This window comes from Mustela lutreola, chromosome 2, assembly GCF_030435805.1.
Source record: "Mustela lutreola isolate mMusLut2 chromosome 2, mMusLut2.pri, whole genome shotgun sequence".
Lineage (NCBI taxonomy): Eukaryota > Metazoa > Chordata > Mammalia > Carnivora > Mustelidae > Mustela > Mustela lutreola.
In genome coordinates this window covers 99,109,716-99,130,682 of record NC_081291.1, presented here as the reverse complement: position 1 = coordinate 99,130,682, position 20,967 = coordinate 99,109,716, and the positions used below count along the sequence as shown (strand labels likewise).

The 20,967-nt window shown below is 34.6% G+C and overlaps 1 protein-coding gene across 4 annotated transcripts in view; it reads right to left on the bottom strand.

Annotated features, from left to right (window-relative positions):
* Positions 1-20,967, bottom strand: part of ARMC8 (armadillo repeat containing 8) — a 106,356-nt gene that overhangs the window by 38,719 nt on the left and 46,670 nt on the right. For all 4 annotated transcript variants that reach the window (XM_059162721.1, XM_059162722.1, XM_059162724.1 and 1 more), the window contains 7 exons: positions 20,382-20,474; positions 15,281-15,361; positions 12,853-12,928; positions 12,666-12,756; positions 10,705-10,765; positions 8,183-8,383; positions 5,349-5,444 (listed from right to left, as the gene is read on the bottom strand). In XM_059162721.1, the coding sequence (XP_059018704.1) occupies positions 5,349-5,444; positions 8,183-8,383; positions 10,705-10,765; positions 12,666-12,756; positions 12,853-12,928; positions 15,281-15,361; positions 20,382-20,474 (699 nt within the window). The remainder of the gene's footprint in view (positions 1-5,348; positions 5,445-8,182; positions 8,384-10,704; positions 10,766-12,665; positions 12,757-12,852; positions 12,929-15,280; positions 15,362-20,381; positions 20,475-20,967) is intronic.

Below are 20,967 nucleotides of genomic sequence, written 5' to 3'. Positions count from 1 at the left end.
CATACTACAGCGATGGCATCAAATAGTTTTGAAAACCAGTATTTTAAATATGTTTTAAAATGTAAGAGTAAAAAGACATCTTCTCCTTAATGAGAGATGAACTAAAGAAAGGGCCTATGCTTCTGAAGTACAAATATTCTTTTTACTAGAATGAATAATAGTTTTGGAAATTTATAGCATAAGCATCACTATCTTCATTGCAAACTTTTTAAAAATTTATGCTCCAATGCTGTTTAGGTTTTTCTAAGACACTTCAAAATATATATTTATTTTTACTCTTCCAATTAAGTCATTTAAGATATTCTAACAAATGCTTCCTTTTATTGAGCACTTACAGTCACCCTGCTAAATATTTTAAATACTTTAGATCTCATTCTCACAATGACCCTGCAGATATAACTTCCTTTGCTGGGAAAAAGAGGGTAGAAGACAAATTCTCCTTCTTTGTTTTCCTTTTTTTTCTTATTTTCTCTGCCTTAAAAAACAAAACAAACAAACAAAAATCCACTGTTCAGTTGGGAAAAGAAAAAAAATCTCACCCTTGGCTACTGTCTTTACATTTATCATGTAAAAAACATCTGTGACTGGATGATTTTTTTCCACCCCAAGGGAAAAAAACTTAAGAGTTCGTGTTTTCAATTCTTGAAAATATAAAAGGCATTTAGAAAACATTAAAAATAACAAAAATATTAAATTATTAATTTCTAACTTGATTCAAGGATAGCTATATTGATATCACCATGTTCATTTTAATTAGTTCCCAATAATTCTTTGAACCCCTAGCAAATTCTTACTGTTCATTTCTTACTTTTCTCTGACTTACTGAGATTTTATTATAAATGCTGAATTTTAAGGCTGTGTTTTACTGCTCTTGATCTCACCTCTGCTTTCCACTGGACAATGTTTCTACAATGTAGGAAGTTCAATCAATCAATGCACAATCAAATTACTAATCATAAAAAATCCGATATTCAGATAGTATTTTATACAGACATGTATAACTTGCAGAATAGGTTGATTTCTAAGAGGCTAATTCCTATAAACCAAATCATATCTTTATCCCTACAGGAAAAAAAACAAAAATTGGTCCAGATTCACAGTTGTGAATGCTATAAATATTTTTAAACTCATACATTTATACATCAAAAGAACCCCTAAGAAATAATAGTAAAAACCATTTCAAAATTAAACTACCATACCATAAAACATGTTCTCTTTGATCTATTATCAAAATGAAAAGACACACACTTGGAATTGTCTGCCTCTTGAAAAATGGGAGTTTCTTACATTTTCCCTATGCTAAATGTAGTGAATCCCCTTGACTATATGGTCAGATAGATTCCCTGTATTTTAAGGCCCATCTCTTTACAAACCTGTGTAACTACTAATAAAGTTATGTTAAGTTCTCAATGCAAAAACACCCATGTATAATTGGATTAAGGGTGCTTAATGCAATTTTACAATATGGTTCACTCATCCATTTGTCCATTCATTCATCCATTCTTCAAATATGTATTAGTGCCAACTATGCACCTGGCAATGTTGTAGATGCTGGGAATACAGTGATAAACAAAACATAAAAAATCCCTGCCCTCAATAGAGCTTACATTCTAGTTCCTCAAAATGGATCTACAGCTAAAATATAAGCATTCAAAATGCAAGAGGAAAACTTTCTGTAAGGCTCCATCAGTCAGATATCTCAAAGAAGCAAAGGCTACCATAGTACTACACTTAACATTTGTAATGTGCCTTACTTTTACCAAAAATAAAAATCACACCATGTTAAGTTTATTAACTTCCTTGAATTTTAATTTATATTTACTACTTCGAGTTTTCCTCAATTTACACTTTCTCTTTCTGATAAATTCTACTAGTTCCTTGAAGAGCGTAAAAGTCAAACAATCCTTTCAAATTTCCAACCTGATGATCAACAGGTATTTATCAAGTGATGGTCTTCTTAAGAGCCATTTTTTATTATAAAGGACTTGGCTTCACAATTATAGGACTGTTTGCCACTGCTGCCTCTGAAGGACTTAACCACTGACTGGAGTTTTGACTGGGAATGGCAGTATTTGAAGTAATCTTAAGTATCTTAACTTCTTTCTTTTGTTGCTGTCCCAATAACCTAACATATGCTTCTTAGTCAGCATTAACATGTGGTTAAGACCATCATTAGAAACTAGACTTTGCCCATGGCAGATATTACAGCTAATCTTTACCTGGCATTGCTGCCAGTACACTTAATGTGCCCTGGACCCTTCTTCCACTGAGTAGCTCTCAATTGCTGCCTCTGCCCTTGCTTTCTCCAACCAGAATCTTTCCATTATTCTAAGTTGAGTATGGCCAGACCACACCTGTTGTCAAGCTCAGTGGTTCTTCATCTTTCTTTGGGCTTCTCCCTCCTTATGTCACAGCCAAGAGTAGTATTGCCCACTTCCAACTGCAGATTTTTCCACCCTCCTTCACTTTCTAATAGGGCACTGTGGGAAACTGGGAAATTTGTAAGTATACCACAGAGTGATAAAGGATGCAAAGTCAGGAATCCCAATACCAACTTTGCTCTGCACAGAAGGATACTAAAAGATTCAAGCATATTAAAGGAAATGCCACTCTGTATATGGTTTCTGCATTTTCATTTCTATATTTATTCAACAAATATTTATTGAGTGCTTATTAAGTTCCAAGGACTGTTATACAGATGGTTTCTTTTAATGGGAATACACTATCACCACTCCAACGCAGGAGTGGTAAATTTCTGATCTACAGGTCATGTTCAGTCCTTAGCTTCATTTTTTCCAGCCCAGAGAGAATGATCAAGAAACAAAATCATGACAGGACTTTAGAAGTCTTCAGAAGCAAGAAGACAGACTAAATCTATGATGAGAGAAGGCCTGTATCTTTTCCCTTTATTACTGTGTACCCGTCTCTACCTCTTTACTCTGGTTTTCTCTTCTTCATTTTGCCTCATTTCTTTAACTGGCCATTTTAGGGTAATGGGATATATAGATTATCTCCTGTATTTAATGAATTGCATTCTCATTTTTCATTTAAAAGGCAGACCAATTTAACATTTCATATTTTTATCCTAAACAAAAAGGCTTTTCATTGCTTTTGTTTGGAGGAATGGGGAGGTCTACAGCCCTTGAAATTTCTTTCACAGAGTCTCCACTCATTAATTCAAGTAAACTGAAATTCCATCTCAACAAGCATAAATATTGCATTAAAAAATAAAACAATAATAAACATTGTCTTCAAGAATCTACACAAAAAGGGAATACAATCAAAGTTTATAAGGCATAAGTATAAAAGGTAATTAAATATTTCATGGAGAAAGTAAGTAAAAAATCTATCCAGATAATTATTTTGACAAAGAAATGGAAAAGAAATAAATGCATTCAAAGGAAGAGTTATCACTTTACCATTTTTTATACACTGAAAATAAAGATTCCCCACTCCTAAGAACCATTTTCATGCAGTTTTTATCACAAAATTATTTTATATTTTTCATTTTACAATTTCTCTCTTCAGTAGTTGCTATAAACTGTAAATTATTCAAACACTTAATTTCCCAGATTAAATATCTTCCTAAAAACTCTATAAATCCCCATTACATAAGAATGTCACAGTATCTTTTCTTTACCACACAAAAAATTATAATAATTATAACTTGTTCTTTATTTGTCATCTTTCTACAGAAGTTATCAGGATTAAGCCTTACCAGTAAATTATACACATTATGAATACAAGTTTTAATACTGATCAGACTATTAACGTTGCAAGTATTTCTAGAACATGATATCACAAATTAAGTCATTAATTCCAAAACAACAGTTTATTAACAAAAAAGTACAAAGAAGTACAAATGGACATCCTATTTCCCCCCCTTATGGTCCATCTATCTATCTCCCTTTCAGTCCATGGCACAGCCTTCTTGAGCTAAAAGAATAGGTAAAATACTTCTCTTCCCAATGGGCCTAATAACCATCTAAAACCAAATCATTATGTATTTAAGTTATACAGTCCATGTCAATTTTTTAAAAAATGTTTTATCTATATAAGTTGCTATAAAAGCCTCTTCCCCTACAATATACCATGTACCTAAGCTGAATGAAACATATCAATATCAACATCCAGAAATCATGCTTACACACAGGGAATATCAGATCATTAGTATATTTGCCTTGAAGTAACAGATTACAAATGAAAGAAGTGTCAAAAAGGATTTTCATAGATATTTACTAAACACTTCAAGTCAGAAACATCTTGTTAACTGAACGAAATTGAGATACATGGAAAGCATTCAGTTTAGTCGTGTTTTTTGCACTGATTTATAAATCAAAGCTACTCACATATCTAATCTCTCTGGTATTATTTCAATTTTCTTCAATAATGGTTCCTTTCCAATTTATTTCAAATAAACCTACAGTTTTCCCTATTTCTCTCTATACAAGCCCAAAGTACTTCTCTGAATCATGGTAAATTCCCAATACTTTTTGATTTTCCTCACAGGGCTTTAGATGGGAGTATAATAAATCACCATGTTTCAGTAAATAATGCCCTCTTTCTGCTATAATTCATCAAGAGAGATTATGTGGAACAATTTACTGATGTTCCTAAAAGCCATGTATAAAATTTATTAGATGATGTATTTTTTTTTGAGTGGTAAGCTCCAGCCTTTTGGTTTGTGGAGGCAGCCAGGTCAGAGCTTATCACCTTCCTTTAGTCCCTGCTTAGAACTACTCTATAAAGAACACGAGTTCAGTGTTAGACTAGGCTGTAGTAACATAAGGTGCTAGACCAGTGACACATTTTTTTGGGAACTGGAAAATTCAGATGACCACTCACTAAACATAAAATCATTATTCCACAAAGATTTTATTCACATCAAACTTGCACAGCAGCAAAAAAAAAATCAAAACATAACTAAGCCACATATCAAAGAACAATATACAATAAAGATTTGAATTTCTCAATGGCATTGGAAAGTTTTTCCATAAATAACATTTACAATTCTAGTGTTAGATCTTTCAAGGTGTCTAAAGCTTCACAGTGCTAGAATTGATTTTTATCAGAACACATGCAAAAATGTGCAACATAATAATTCATATTAATGACAGAAAAAAGCACACCAGTTATTTGTCATTCCAGCACGGCCATGCCACTCTATGTTCTAAAAACAAACAACCCCCAAATCCGGGTCCCATTCATTCTTCAATTATGCCTTTAGTCACTCTGCTTTATTATATTCAAACAGTCACTGTTAGTGCTCTTCACCACGACTTTCAGGTTGACGTCACTCCCTGCCTGCTGGCTGTCAGGACTGGGGGACGCCCCTCTCCCAGACTCACCTTCTTCCGGATGTCTTCATCGTTTGCTCCTAGAGAGGCATAGAGCTTGAATGCAGCCTGGCGGAGTTCATGAGCATGTTTTAAGTCATGATCAAGCTATGGAAGGGGAAAAAAGGTATATTGCAGCTCAGTCCACGAACCTAATTTTCAATAAAACTGAGTAGAAATAAAAATTTTTGAAAAAAATAACTGAACTATTAAGATATTAATGCTCTCATTGACTTCTTGATTACTTCTGGGTTCTGTTCATGTATGACTAAGACCTTGCTGCGTTTGTGTCAGCATGACCTGGAATGCGTGCAGTCTGCTTCTATCTAAGAGTGAACACCATAACACTTGACACTGGTATATGAAAAGTCTTTGTGAACCTCTGACCCTTAAAAATGTAGTGCTCCCAGATGGTAGCTTTAGTGGCACTGATGCTTGCTTACACCAGCTCTTTGAAAGCACTCAAAAACTAGGCACTCGGGCTTTTTTAGCCCCCAGACTACAGCTGATAATGTGAGTACTGCTGCAACCAGGTTTCTAGGAGATTTTCTTAAACACTAAGAGCAGTGCTAGCCCAATTTCAGGATTTAACAAGATTTTAGAAAGAGGAAAACCTTTGTGAAAATCCTTAATAAATAATACACCATGGTAGTCATTACTATGTTATCTATTATAATTATCTGAGATTTATGTTCAGAGATTTTTTGATAAGTTTAAGGTTATTCACTGGTACGAAACAATTAATACTATTTTTCTACATGCATAACTGCTAGGTTATCAGTTCTTCTGTACAACTGATTTATCATTAAACTACCACAAAAATGAAATAGAAGCATGTTCTCATGACACTTTCAATGACTAAATACAAATCAGTAAATATATAAGGCACATCAATAATGTAATTTATAACTAATTCATCCAAATGACTACATCTCCAAATGAGTTGCCTTGAAAAGGTTCATCTTTATGCAATGATATAAGTATTGTGTATAACCTTCTGAGATCTTATTTTGAAACTTCTTAAAGAACAAAGTGGCATATTAGGTAGAAAACCCTGAATTCATCAGTTAAGAGTTTTATTAAATTGTCACTGACTGTGGTATATGAAGATGGGGAAATAAATTTAGCTGGGTAACATTATTTAGGGTAACAAATAACAACAGCAGGGGTGCTTGGGTGGCTCAGTTGTTAAGTGTCTGTCTTCAGCTCAAGTTGTGATCTCATGTCTGACTCCCTGTTCAGTGGGGGGTTCGCTTCTCCTCTCCTTCTGTCCCTTCCCCCCACTCGTGCTCTCTTTCCCTAATAATGTAATTTAAAAAACAAACAGACAAAAAACAAAAAAAAGCCAAGTAACAACAATAGTAGTTTCAAAATTTTGACACATTTATTAACGTGTAAGAATTTCTCACTATGGGTCTAGTATCTATATTTTTATGGTCAGAAACCACTATAGAAGCCATCATCAAAATTAAAGATGACAAACATATTCAAGGTTTGGTATAAAAGATCATTTAAAAAATTATTACTATTCTAGTTTTACTGTGAGGGAAATAAAATGGAAAAACCCTAACAGAGGGATAATGTTCTATATACTGATTAAATGATTTATACAGGTATAGGGTACAAGTTCTTACAACTATGTTTCCTCACTCTCCTGTCCATCCAAGTGTTCCATTTGCCTTGCTAGGATGGTCAACTAAAGAGGTTCATGAGGTCACTCTTAGGACTTGCTCATGTATCTTTGTACCAGTGAGATACTGTGTCCATGTGAGCAAGTGGCCAGAGGGAAAACAGACAAGGTAGCTGGCTCAAAGTCACCCATCACCTATACTGGAAGAACAATACTGTACACTGAAGGAACAGCAGGCACTAATTTTAATTCATAGAGGGCAGGGTACATTATTAATACCATTAACACAGAAGGTTACTTTGGGCCCGTTCTAGAAGAAAAAGATAAACCCTTAAGAGTTCATTGTTTTCAGTGTTAAATGCCAAATGAACAGTTGCCTGTCAAATGAAGTTTTAGGAAACTCAAGGGCATGGGAGAGGTCAAGAGAAAAGTAAAAAAAATTACCATTGGGATGACTGGCATCAAAAATAGTCACAATCATGAAACAATACTGATTACTAATTAGGAGGCAATGCTGTCTCTACTATAACCTCCTTAAATAAACTTTCTTTAACTGAATATTGTTCTCTTATACTTAAAGAAATGGATATGACAAACAAGCTGAGAAGAACAAAGTCAAAAGAAATACCTAACTATTCTACGGAACTTACAGCTTGAGAAAAACTGAGAAAAGCACAGTCTGGTTCTTGATGGTTGCAAACTAGAGGTTAAACAGTGCTTTAGTTGACACTAGCAGACCCAAAGCACAGTATAAAACTGAAGGAAAGATGACAAAAGTTAGAAAAGATAGCAAAAGAGAAAGTGGTGGAAGAGTTAAAATAAGGCCACTCATATCACCTGTCACAGATAATTACCCTTGATGTAAAGAACAAGAATATAACAAGAGAGATGATCCTGGGAACCTCAACAGAGTAAAATGATGTTGATATAATATCAATACCCAGTTTTGACACCCCACTATTTTAGGGTTTTAGTTGAGAATTAGGGATGTAATTTTCTTCCTTCCTGATTACCTGCTTAGTGACTAATTTCTGATGAACACATGAGATAAACTGGATTCAAAAACCCATAGCACCATCTATGTTATCAAAGGGAGAAGATTTTCTTCATTTAAAAGGGTTTTAAACTGTAATTATCAATTGGTTCAAAGTTGTGAGCAGTAAGAAAATCTTAAAAATCCCTTGCTTCAGCTGCTGAAAAGAAAAACAGAACATACCCTTTTAATATCAGTGATGGCACTCACTGAGCTGGGATACTTGAAATAATCAGCAAGCATGGCAATGAGGTGATCAGTTATGCTAGCGATTCTCTGTAGTTCCACATCTGGTTCAATCAGATAGGCGAGTGTCTCAGCTCCTTCAACTCTCTCCTCTAGCAACCTCTCCTTACTGCACATTCGAACCAAACAAGGCAGTGTCTGGAAGGTAGTGAAATTAATTATTTGCTTTGTGGTAAAGGCAAAAGCTTGATGGAGAGCATATAGTGACTGAATCAATGCAATGGTTTTTATTGGCAGTCATGTTACTGATCAAATGTTTGAATAAACATTCAGAGAATGAAAGGCTTGTTGGAATGTAAAAACAAAGTTCAGTGTATATTAATCATTTGTGCTGTTATACTACACCCTAATCATACAATCAAAGCACATTAATGCAAACTCTGATCAGGCTTTGTGACAGATAAAACTGAAACTTTATTCCACAACCTTATAAAAGACATTTATGAATCCCTGATAAAACATGTCTGAGGTTTCTGTCCCATCCATATATTTATTTATTTAAAAGACATCTAGCAAAGATGCCAGTTAGCTCAGGTGGTTAGAGAGCTGATAAAAGACATCCAGCAGTTTAATCAGGAACAATTCTGCCGCAGAAAAAGTATGCTATCTTTTCTTTAGTGAATAGTATGACTGGGGTGACTTTTATTTTTGGGGTATGATCAATACCTATAGGTGCAAAACCGAAATACAGCTTTAAAAATTCAGGGATCTTATCATTACTGATTCCATGAGTTTTCCTATAATGCTGATGAAATGCATCAATCGTTCCTAGGTTTTCTAAATCAATCCCTAGAATGACTATACCTGCTAGTCCAATCTTACTTCTGCGGTCCTTCAAAAATCCTGGTGCTTGTTTTGTTAACTCAGCTACATTAGGTCCTCAATAAAAAAATTCTAAGTATTTACTATTTCTAAGGCTGATGAGCATATTTTAAACACCACCACAAAGGTGGAGATTGAAATGTTGTAATTATAGGAAGCCTTCCTCAATTACTGTCTGTGCTATGCTCTTTTCTAAGTTCCTATTATATCTTTACCATAGAGTTTAGCACTTCATTTTTCACTACTGATAATCCTATCAGGCTAGTGCAGGCTTTATAATACAACCCTAGGCTTCCAAGAGGAAAGTCTTATTATTTTTTTTTGAACAGTTACTAATATTTATTAATACCATAAATTCATGGATTATTGAATTTAACACTCACAACTACTACATGAAGAAGATGCTATTAACCTAGTTTTACAAATAAGGGAGAAGAGAAGGGGTAGAACAGTTGAGCAAATAAACTAAGGTTACCTGCATGGAAGCCCTTAGAACTCTACACAATGTTGCTAACTTAGTGGGTCCTCAGTTCTAATTAATTGACTTGCTTCACCAAAGACTAAAGCAAACATTAGTATTACTGCTCTTTTATCCTTGGGTTCACTCTGTACACTGATAATGAGCATAAAATCGCAATCATAAAATGAAACATAACCAATTTATTTACACTTAATTTTGTTCTTTGTAGCTAATAAGATGTTTAATATATTTAATATATTGTTATTTTTAAAATGACCCTGTGGGATAGATGAGCAATTTTCACGAAGCACCAAAAGAGTAAGGGAGGTACCCAAGGTTACCCAAGCCAGTCAGTGGTGGAATGCTGAAACCAGAATCCAAGACTTGTAACTTCTAGGGCCAGTCTCTTACTTGGGTTTTTCTGAGTTCTAGTTGCTTTTGACATCTCACAATGATGTTGGTTTTCATGTACTATTTACTTTTTCTTTTTTCATTATGTCTTTTGATTATCTGTCAGGAGGGTGATATAAAGTCTTTGTCTACAGAGCTAATGAACTGCTTTCCTATAAAATTACACTGCAAACTTGATGAAAATCAAGGATTAAAATATATTTTCTATTTCACCTGAATTTTATGTATTTTTACAACTTCTAGATCCTCCTAATTTCCGTAAAGATGAAAAAGGTGTGACAAGGAAAAGAACTATTTCACTTTGCCTCTCAAAACACATCTAAAGGGAGGGAGACAAACCATAAGTGACTCTTAATCTCACAAAACAAACTGAGGGTTGCTGGGGGGAGAGGGGTTGGGAGAAGCGGGGTGGGGTTATGGACATTGGGGAGAGTATGTGCTTTGGTGAGTGCTGTGAAGTGTGTAAACCTGGCGATTCACAGACCCGTACCCCTGGGATAAAAATATATTGTATGTTTATAGAAAATTAAAAATTAAAAAAATAAACAAAAAAAACCACATCTAAAAGCAATTTTTTAAAACTACATGGTATGCCATTAAAAAGAAAAGCATGCTGTTTTAATATTATTTTATGCTATGCACATATACCATAGTTACATAAAAAAGAAATAGGAGGAAAAAAAGAAATGGGAATGTCAATATTTATATTCAACACTTACGAGCGGGGGAACTTTTGCATGTGTTTAGAAAGAATTAATTAGCTCACCTTTAATACAATACAGTTGTCATCTGTCCGAATTGCTCCAGCTCTACACATATAAGTTAAACTGGAATAAGATGGCAGAAAGTAAGTTTTTGCTTGTGTTTTAAAGCTTTAAAAGAAAAATTCCTTGCCTTTAGGATTTTATGGAGAAAAAAAGACAGCTACTCTTATTTATCTTAAGGAAGAAGGTTTTCAGATTACCTCATATGCGGTTTCACCAATTTAACACTCAAAACCAACTAACTGATATATAAAGATAGTAAGTCAGGTATTTTTCAAAAACATATACAAAATTGTTTTAAAAGTAAAGGCTTGGGGCGCCTGGGTGGCTCAGCTGTTAAGTGTCTGCCTTCGGGTCAGGTCATGATCCTAAGGTTCTGGGATCGAGCCCTGCGTCAGACTCCCTGCTTGGCGGGAGGTCTGCTTCTTCTCCCACTCTCCCTGATTGTGCTCCTTCTCCCACTCCCCCGATTGTGTTCCCTCTCTTGCTGTCTCTGTCTCTGTCAAATAAATAAATAAAATCTTTAAAAAAAAATAAAGGCTTAATGAGCAGATAAAACTTTGAAGCTATATACCAGGCACAGTGGAGTTCCCTATACTTTAAAAATTTTTATTTTTTATTTTTTATTATGTTAGTCACCATATAGTATGTCATTAGTTTTTGATGCCTTATACTTTCTTCTATAATTTTCATGTGAGAAAATTTCCATAATAAAAAGGGGGGAAAAGTTAAAAATAAAATATAAAGTTCATAAAGTGTCTAAGATTAAATTAAGCTAAGCTGGGATATTCTAACTCCAACACCAGTAGTACAAGAATCACAAAAGAAGCATTTAACTCTTAGTGGTAGCCATAAGAAATTAATAACTCTTCAGAGTTTTCCAGCAATGGCTTTGACAACTGGTCAATGATTTGGCTCTATTAAAAAACAATCTGCCTTCACAATGATACCTGTCTTTGAAAAAGAAAACTACTTAGTACTCCCTAAACAGGTACTGAACACTTCAGAAACTTAAATTAATGAATTTCCTTCTTGGATTAGATTCCTTCAGTAAGCTGGGGAGAGGGAGCTAAAACACTCCATATTCTGGCTTCTATAGAAAGCTATAAAAAAATCAATAAAATTTACTTAGACTGTACAGGATTGAATTGTTTATAGCTGTTATCATCTTAAGACTTGTTACCACATTTTTTTAAACCAGTCCCATGAGAGCATTTATCTTACAACAAAAAGGTTTCTGAAGACAAAAAGCAAACAAGCATATAAATAATACACTAAAAACAAAGCAATTCATTGTGCAAGAGTAATTCCCTGAAAATTCCTCATCCTTGTCTAAAATACTAGACAGCCACAAATTTTTGAATACTGGAACAATTAATTTAGCAAAGAATCTTACAGAGCAGGTGCTCAACCTATCTACTAAATGTGCTCATAATTACTGAATTGACATATATTGAATGCTTATATGTGCCAGGACTTGTACTAATAAGAACTTAACTATCTTATAAACTGTCGCATCTCTATGAGAATTTTATGTCTTGTTTTTCTAAAGATGAGAAAGCCATATTTTCTGAAATCATGCCTTGGTTATCAACTTCAACTAATTCTCACTCTATATTTTCCTATATTTATAGTTTCTTAATTCTTAGCATAAATTTGTTAGTTAAATCTAATTCTATATCATTTCAACTGAAATATAAGGAGAGTATGTTGAGAATGTAATAAAATAATTTTCTGTGGTAAGTCTTAGCTGTTACATGAGTGTTGCTGCTCTGCATGCCACTAGTAGTATGCTGAGTAAAAAATTCATACCCATTTAAGAAAACATGAGACAACCTCATGACTTGCAAATCCCCAAATCCCAAAATAAGATGGGGATTGGAGGAGCTAATTGGGCTGTCCAAAAACACTCTAACATATTGATAAAGCACTATTATTCTTCCCACATTGTCTTGACTTTTACCATTTTGCTGATGTCAGCTGCATCTCAATAGGCTTATCCCTCTGTAACATCTTCACAAATATTTGTGGTAACAATTCTCCATCAACCAAAACTAAAAATGAAACAAACAACAAGAATTAAGGAATTCTTTAAATCTACAAAGTTTATAAATCAAATCAAGTAGGTACCACTGAAAGTTTCAGCCTACCATTTACCAGAGTCATCGATACCTGGGGGTTTTCAAAAGCTAAAACTGAGAAGCATTTCAGTGCTTGCATTCGAACCTGTAATAATAAACAAACAAACAAAAAATGCATTGATCTTGATCTTGCAAATAACGAACTTTAATGTCAAAGAATCTAAACTCTTCTGAAGAAATAACTGTTTAAATCTGCTTAAAATATTAAAAGAAGGCCTCAAGGGAATAAAAATAACACCTGAATATCTGGAGTACAGTAAGTTAAACTTAATTATAAAGAGTTAAAATTAACTGTGAAGTAATAGAAAAGAAAAAACAGGAAAAAACAGCAACTAAAATTTAATCAGATAAATTCCTAATCAAATTAAAAAGAACAATGTACAAAACATAATATTGGTAAGCCAGAGAGAGCTTAATAACACTTAATTACCAACTGCCTTTCAAGTGGGACATTTCTGCTCCCCAAACTACAAACCAGAGAACTGAAGACAAAAAAAAGGAAAAAAGCAAAAAAAAAGTGTAGTCTTATAGTAGTGTCTAGGAGGGGTTGTGGCAAAGAGAACAGAAGGAAACAAAGTTACAGTAAAAATCTGGAAAGGACTAAACTAACAACTTTTATTTTACTTTCTAAAGATTTATTTATTTATTTGAGAAAGAGAGAGGATGGAGGGACAGAAAGCCCCAAGCAGACCCGATGCTGACCGCAGACCTGACAGAGGGCTTGATCCCATGACCCTGAAACTACAAACAGAGCTGAAACCAAGAGTCTGATGCTTTAACCAACTGTGCCAACCAGGAACCCCCTAATTAAACTTTTAAAGCACTGGATGTTATTCACAAATAATGAATCATTGGACATTATACCAAAAACTAATCATGTTTCATAAGTTGGCTAACTGAATTTAAATAAACAACAACAACAAAAACATTTATAAATTGTGTTACATTCCTCAAAACTAGTTTTTTGGTCTGTGACCATAACATGGGGTCAAACCCTTGACTACATACAATATACTTTACAACCCGCAGGAGCTTCTTTGAGAACAGTTATTTTTCATTCTTTCTGTTTAGTTCTCACCAGACTATCTAATCCTCACTTCCAAGCCTGAGTCTACAATATGATGTTCTTATGCGGGAACTAGAGATTGGTAGGATAGGTAGCTCAAAGTGTGAATTACTTCTGTCCGTCATCTCAGCAATGATCAGCAGCACAGCATGTGTACACCTAAAATATGGGAGCTAAAACTGCCAATGATACTCTGACAATGGAGCAAACCTTGGCTAAAGAATAATGTTACCAAAACCTTTTTCCTTTCACAATGTGTAACCTATTATAGTAGATAAGGAAGCTTGGTGCAGAAAAGAAAAGAAAAAAGGAGGGAGAACTGAGGGAATTTATGAAGCTAGAGGATGGAGAAGAGGAGAAACAGTAAATAGCCACCCCAGCAATTGTTTCTTGATGTGCCAATGCTGACTGGTTTCAGCCTCCATGTGGCACGGGGTAGAGGAAGCAGCTTTCAGTATATATTTCCTTCCCCCCTCCCTGTGGCTAATTCCAAGCTGACTCCATTCCCCATTCCCGTCCTTGTGAGTGCTTCACCAAGATCAAACTTTGGGTGTCTAAAGTAGGAAAACATAGATATTAGCAGGCTGCAATACAGAGCAGATTAGAATCAGTGCACGAGGACAAACAACAAAAATGAGTACTTCTCTCAATGCTCTGTGTCAAAGTCCTGGCATACCAACTCTAATGTGACACAGTAAAGACAATCTGCTATAAGTTGCTAGTTGGACAACAATGAAATAACCAAATTTTTAACTTCATACTTAATAATGTATCATGATGTTTTCTTATACATAAAAGACAATGAAGGAAATTTAATTAACAAGTCTGAAAACCTCTGACTTTTTAACTCAAAATACAAAACAGAACACATTTTAAAAAAAAATTACAGCATCAGACAAAAATCTAACTTTTTATGAGACTTCACATTTTGAAATACCTAACACATTTTAAATGTTGATGTGTATGTAGGTATGTGTTCTAAATCTGAGTCACTGTGGCTAAGTCAGGTCTCAAATATGAAATCAAAGTATTTCCTGATATAGCAAGCCAGTGTTCCTATATACTTCAAGGAACCTCCTCCTCATGAGCAGCTTTGGCACTGACATCAGAGCAGAAGAGACTGTTAAAATCAATAGCAAATCAAACCACAACAATATTCTGAAAGAAAAAAAAAATGGAAAGGCAAGGTAGCTTTTAAAATTCTTTAAAGAGGATTATATAGGTAAAACAATGCCCCACTTTATTAATAAAATGTTATTCTTGATCACAATATCTATCAAAGCAGTAAGATATGTGGGCCTCCATCTAGATCAAGACTCTAGGAACCCAAAACAACATAGAAGAATCTGGCCATAATTTTTAACATCTTACTTTGTAAGATACTGAGGTTAGTAGGTGAGCAATATTCTGAACTGCACCATGGTTAAATAAAATTGTTTGATGATCTGGACCCTGTAAGAAAAGAGAACATAACATTAAGAAGAGTAATGACTGATTCCAACAAAACATTTATTTAAGTGTAGGAAGTTCATTTACTACAAATTCTCACCTACACTTCTCTTGCATAAATCCATCCTAATAAAGCAAGGCAGACAAAGCGTTGCCATTTCTTATGTCACCCCAGTTCTGTAGAACTACTGCTTCCTTACCTTCCCCCCAAGGAATGAAAGGGACACAGAAGCTATCCTGGCACAGGCCCTTTGTAGTTTTTAAATAACACACCATCACAGCAACAGAACCACTGCGAATTCTGCATTTCATGTACACAACCCTACACTATGCTGCTAGAGAGAACAGCAGTCATTCTTACAACTTTAGACTGATGAACTAGTCAGAGGAACCCTAAAACTAATTAAGTGCAAGAACTGGATCAGAGCTTAACCTACCATCAGGGAAGTCTGAATTATGGATGGTGGAAAACACAACACTCCATACATAGAAGTGAATATGGTTTGGTTTCTGTTTCTATCTCGTTTCTCTTCTTAAGTTATCATTTCTGAGAGTAGGAAGGTAAAGAAATGGGAAAATTCAGGATTTTATTTTTCATCAGCTGTCTTCTACTAAGCAATTTATTGAAATCTTCAAAGTGACAGAAGCTAAAGGTTAATGCAAGGCTTTGAAATTGCCACAGTTTGTATATACTGATTTTTTTTTAAAAAGTTCTTCAATATTTAAGTAATCTCTATAACACATGGTGGGGCTTGAACTTATAGCTCTGAGACCAAGAGTCGAATGCTCACCAACTGGGCTAGCCATATGCCCCTCCTAACACACTGATTTTATGTACCACCCACCCATTCAAATAATGAAGTGACAGCAAGGACAGGGATGCTATTTTATGCTTATCATTATTCAGAAGAGAAAAACACAGCACGGAAAGTCGGCTACCTATCTGGGTTCACCAAAGAAAACCAGCTGCTAGTCTTGGAAAAAAAAAACTCTCAAATCAATTTTTCCAAGGCACTATTCAGCTAAGTAACAATGATCTTGAAGGTGCCTCATTCTTTTCTGGATAAAAGTGGGGAGATCAGTATTCATAGTCCTGAATCACAAAACAGCCATATTCTATTTTATAGGTAGTAATTCCCGGAACATTTTATATACCATTAAAAGGCTCCTTTAAAAAACAAAAACACTTCAGCAATTTCTCTAACTAACTTCTAGTTTCTGATTTTTGATGCAAAATATTCCATACTCTACTCAGGCAACCCCCATTACATATATTAGGTAGATTCTAATGTTTCACTATTAAAAACAATGTTTTGTTGAACATTATTAAAGCCAACCCCATCTCAGTGGAAACTCTTAAAAGAGTATAAGGATAAATTCCTTGCATACCCCGCTTGGTATATGTATACTAACATATCCATCCAGAATAATGCAGGTTTGCTTTTAGAACAACTAAAGATACTGACATTCTCAAGGCACAGGATGGAAGTATGCTCTTTATCTTCCTACCTCATCTTCATCCATGCTTCTGCAATTACAATTACAGGTACTAATTATTGGTATTTGCTATGAGTTGGGCACTGCTCTAAATGCTTTACTTGAATTGTCTCATTTGAAACAGGAGTCTCCTGCTAATTCAGTATAAAGATAATGGTGGAGACTATAATGGAGAACCTAGAAAAAGAAGGGTTTCCTAAGAATCTGACTTATTTTTTTCTTACATAGTAACAAGAAGGTAACGAGAATAAATTGTAAAGATAAGCCTAAATTACACTAAATTATGCTGACATGTTAGCATACTAAGGTTTTTTTGTCTTCCATATAAATTTCAACATCCTAATTTAAATACTGGCAGTACTTAGAAGAATAGCTAGTAGATGAAGTACTGCCTCTACCCTTGCACCTCATGGCTCTTCCATCTCTGTATTTATCTCTGTTCCTCTGCTTTGAGGTGACCTGATATTAACAGACTGTCTTATATTCTTCAAGCCTTACATACATATACAAATACATAAGTATATCCTTTCTCCTATTTCAACACAAATGGCAGAATACTACATATATTTGTGCTATATGTACTATACATATACTATACATATTGCTCTGAACCTTTGATTCCTTTATAGTACTTCCCAGAAATCATTCACGAGTACCGAAAAGAGCTTTATTTCTTTTTTGACCTTACTCCGCTATATGGATAACCCATACGTTAGTACCCTATAGTTACACATTTAGATTGTTTACAATCTTTTACTATTACAAAATCACTTCAGTAAATACCCATCCACATACATCTTTTCTTTTTTTTGCATGCATCTTTTTTTAAGAGCTAGATCACTTATGGAATATCTGTACTGATGAAGTTATATTATGAAAAAGATCAAGCACGATGCAATTCATTTAACATAACTATTCCCTCTGCTTATAAGATATTGTAGTTTTTAATCCCTGAATTTCTTTGCCCCAGAGATTACAGGAAATAATTATAACAAAAGAAGCTCTTCCTCCTCCTCTCTGTGGTTGTACACAAGATTGTATAAAAACAATTGCAAAGAATGGAATTGTTGGCTGAACCAACCAGAGTAAAGTTATCATTTGATTCTTACCAAGTCTCTCTTAAGTCTCTCCAAATTAACTCATATGGACCTGGACTGGTGAGGCAACATCAACAGGGTGGGAAGCAAATAAGCCCTCAAGATTTTAAACTCTAAAGGACAGGTCTCAAAAGTTTGAGTAACCTGTTTAAGAGGTGGCAACAACTTAATATTACTAGCTTTTATTTTTTTTGCTGCTTAATACATCAGGGAGAGAATTTCTAAGGCATTATTAGGATTATATTGGTAGTTAAGTTCTAGGGGAGTCAAAAGTTATATGTCTATTTCTGACTGAGCAGGGTTTGGTACCCCTGACCCTCCCATTGTCCAAGGATCAACTGTATATGTAAAATTGTGAATGAGTCTGAAAATTCTATTATGAATCTTATTTTAAGCCTATATGTAAACTGAACAACATGAAAATAAAAGATTTTAATAGTTAATGACTATACAGAGATCATCAGATCTATTGTTTTTAAAGATTCATGCTAGTAAATCTGTAGAAAAAGTAATATTTATATTAGGCTATTGTCTTTGGGTTTATAAATCTATAACATTTCCTAAGGTTTAATTATATCTCAGAACACTTAAATTTGGTTGTTTAATTACAGTGGCAAAAGCTAATTACCAGGCTAAACAAAAGATGAGTTAAGGTGATTTTCTCTGATAATATCTTCAGTTCTGTTAGTGGCATGAGGATGCCTACAAATTCTTGCTCAGCATAAGATTCTCTCCAGCAAAAGAACTAATGATTTAATGGCTTTCTTTTATCCATGATTTCAGCTAAAAAAGCACTGAGAAATTTTAGATGAGCAAGCCTAAAGGGATTCAGAAGTTTCTGATGAGTAATTCTAAAAGCTATTTGGGTAACTTCTGAATGTAACATAATAATGTCACATGTAGTAATCATACCTCCAGGTCTAATTTTCAGTACCCCTTTGGGATTACTGTAACTATTAGATGCTGTGCTCTCAAGCACTTAGGTAGAGATGCAGAAAGATTTCTAATGAGGTACAGGAGTTCTGGAGTATCCTCCTTTACCTATCTGCCAGGGCTGGGCTACTACAAGACTTAATTTTACTGTTGAAAAATTCTACACCCTATGAAGTTCAGCTCATTTTTAGCAAATAAATGGCAACAAAACTGTCATTTTTTCAAAGTCTTTCTTTGCCCACCTCAAAAGATTAAGGGAGTGTTTGACATCCCTGCACCTATGAGTTGACCTCTACACTGTCAAAGCAATCTGGGAAGAGAAATTCAAAGATTTTTGACAAAATCTTTAAATTCTAAATGTCTTAAATAGAACCAAATAGGCTGTGAAAACCTACTAGGATTTGGGAGGGAAGGGTTAAACAAATTATTAAGGTACTTCTTCTGGAACCTAGTGATTTAAATTTTCATTTATTTGGGTAATTATTCTAAAATAATATACATGTATGATCTTCCTGGTTTCATATGTAGGTGTTCACTTCTCTTTCCTTTATTTTCTACAGTTCCCCAAACTCCTTACTTCGTCTTATTACAAATATAGGTAGGTGAGTAATGCTGTCCTGAAAAATTTATAGTCATCAGAAGATAAACATGTGGTTAGAAATTGGCAAATGTGTAGAAATTATGAAAGATCTCAAATAAATAATCACCCATGGCTATCAAAAGACTATACTCCATATGTAAACTATGAAACAAAGTAAGTAGCACTTTGCAGCACTCTTTAGTTTAGGTTGAGACCCTTTTAGGAACAGAAATTTCTCTCAACAGACAGCAGAGAAGCTGCTCTCATTTCACCTTATATGAGATCACTTAAAACAATTTCCAACAATGAGTGTGTGGGTAAACAGTTATGATCACACACTGCTGGTAGGAGTATAAAATGGTACAACCTCTATACAAGACAGTATGTGGTAAGGTTACAAATGCACACATTCTTTGACTCAGCAATTTATTATAAAATATCTTACCCAAGATATTTTTGCAGCACTGTTTTATAATAATGCAAGACTGGAACAAGGCAAATGTCCAACAATAGAGAAATGGTTATACAAATTATTGTACATCTTTATAGTAAAAGATATAGTAATATATTTTATAGTAAAATACTATACAGCTGTTGGGGAAAAAAATGAGGGGGCCTCTTATGTACTGATATGGAATAGCTTTCAAGATGTGTTAAATGAAAAATACAAAGTATTTGTATATGTATATGTATGGAATGTATATGTATGGAAGCTACCATTTGTGTCCAAAAAGGGGAAGGGTAAAGGGATATATACATAGGTCTGCTTATATATAAAAATAGGGGAGAGGGGAGAATATACAAAGGTCTGCATAATTATATATTACACGTTATCTCTGGGAAGATACACAAAGAAGGCACATCTCCTGGGGGCATAGATGATTTTACATTAGAGAACATTTATTCTGGTTCTTACTTTACAGCAGTGTGAGAAGATCTGACAGATGTACTCCTGTGTGTAGCGGGACCTGCTAAGTAGCGCCATGAGGTGTGGTATCACTGTGGCATCCTGGAGTCGAAGGAAAAGAGCACAGCAACAAGGAACTTAGGCATTGTGAATACATGTAACTATTTCCATGAGCAGGCACATATGCAAGCTTCTTAATCACAGTAAATCAACAGTCTTTAAGGAACACAGCAAAACAAAAAAGAGAATCACCAAATTGTTTAGGTAAAGGATGAGAGGCTTCAATATTCATCCTCAACAACAAAATATAAGAATGGGAAATTCTCAATTTCTCCCACATAAACAGCCTATACCCTCACAATAAGACAAAACTATTTCAAAAGACATGACAGGGACGCCTGGGTGGCTCAGTTGGTTGGACGACTGCCTTCGGCTCAGGTCATGACCTCAGAGTCCCGGGATCGAGTCCCGCATCGGGCTCCCAGCTCCACGGGGAGTCTGCTTCTCTCTCTGCCCTTCTCCTCACTCATGCTCTCTCCCCCTGTCTCTCTCTCAAATAAATAAATGAAATCTTTAAAAAAAAAAAGACATGACA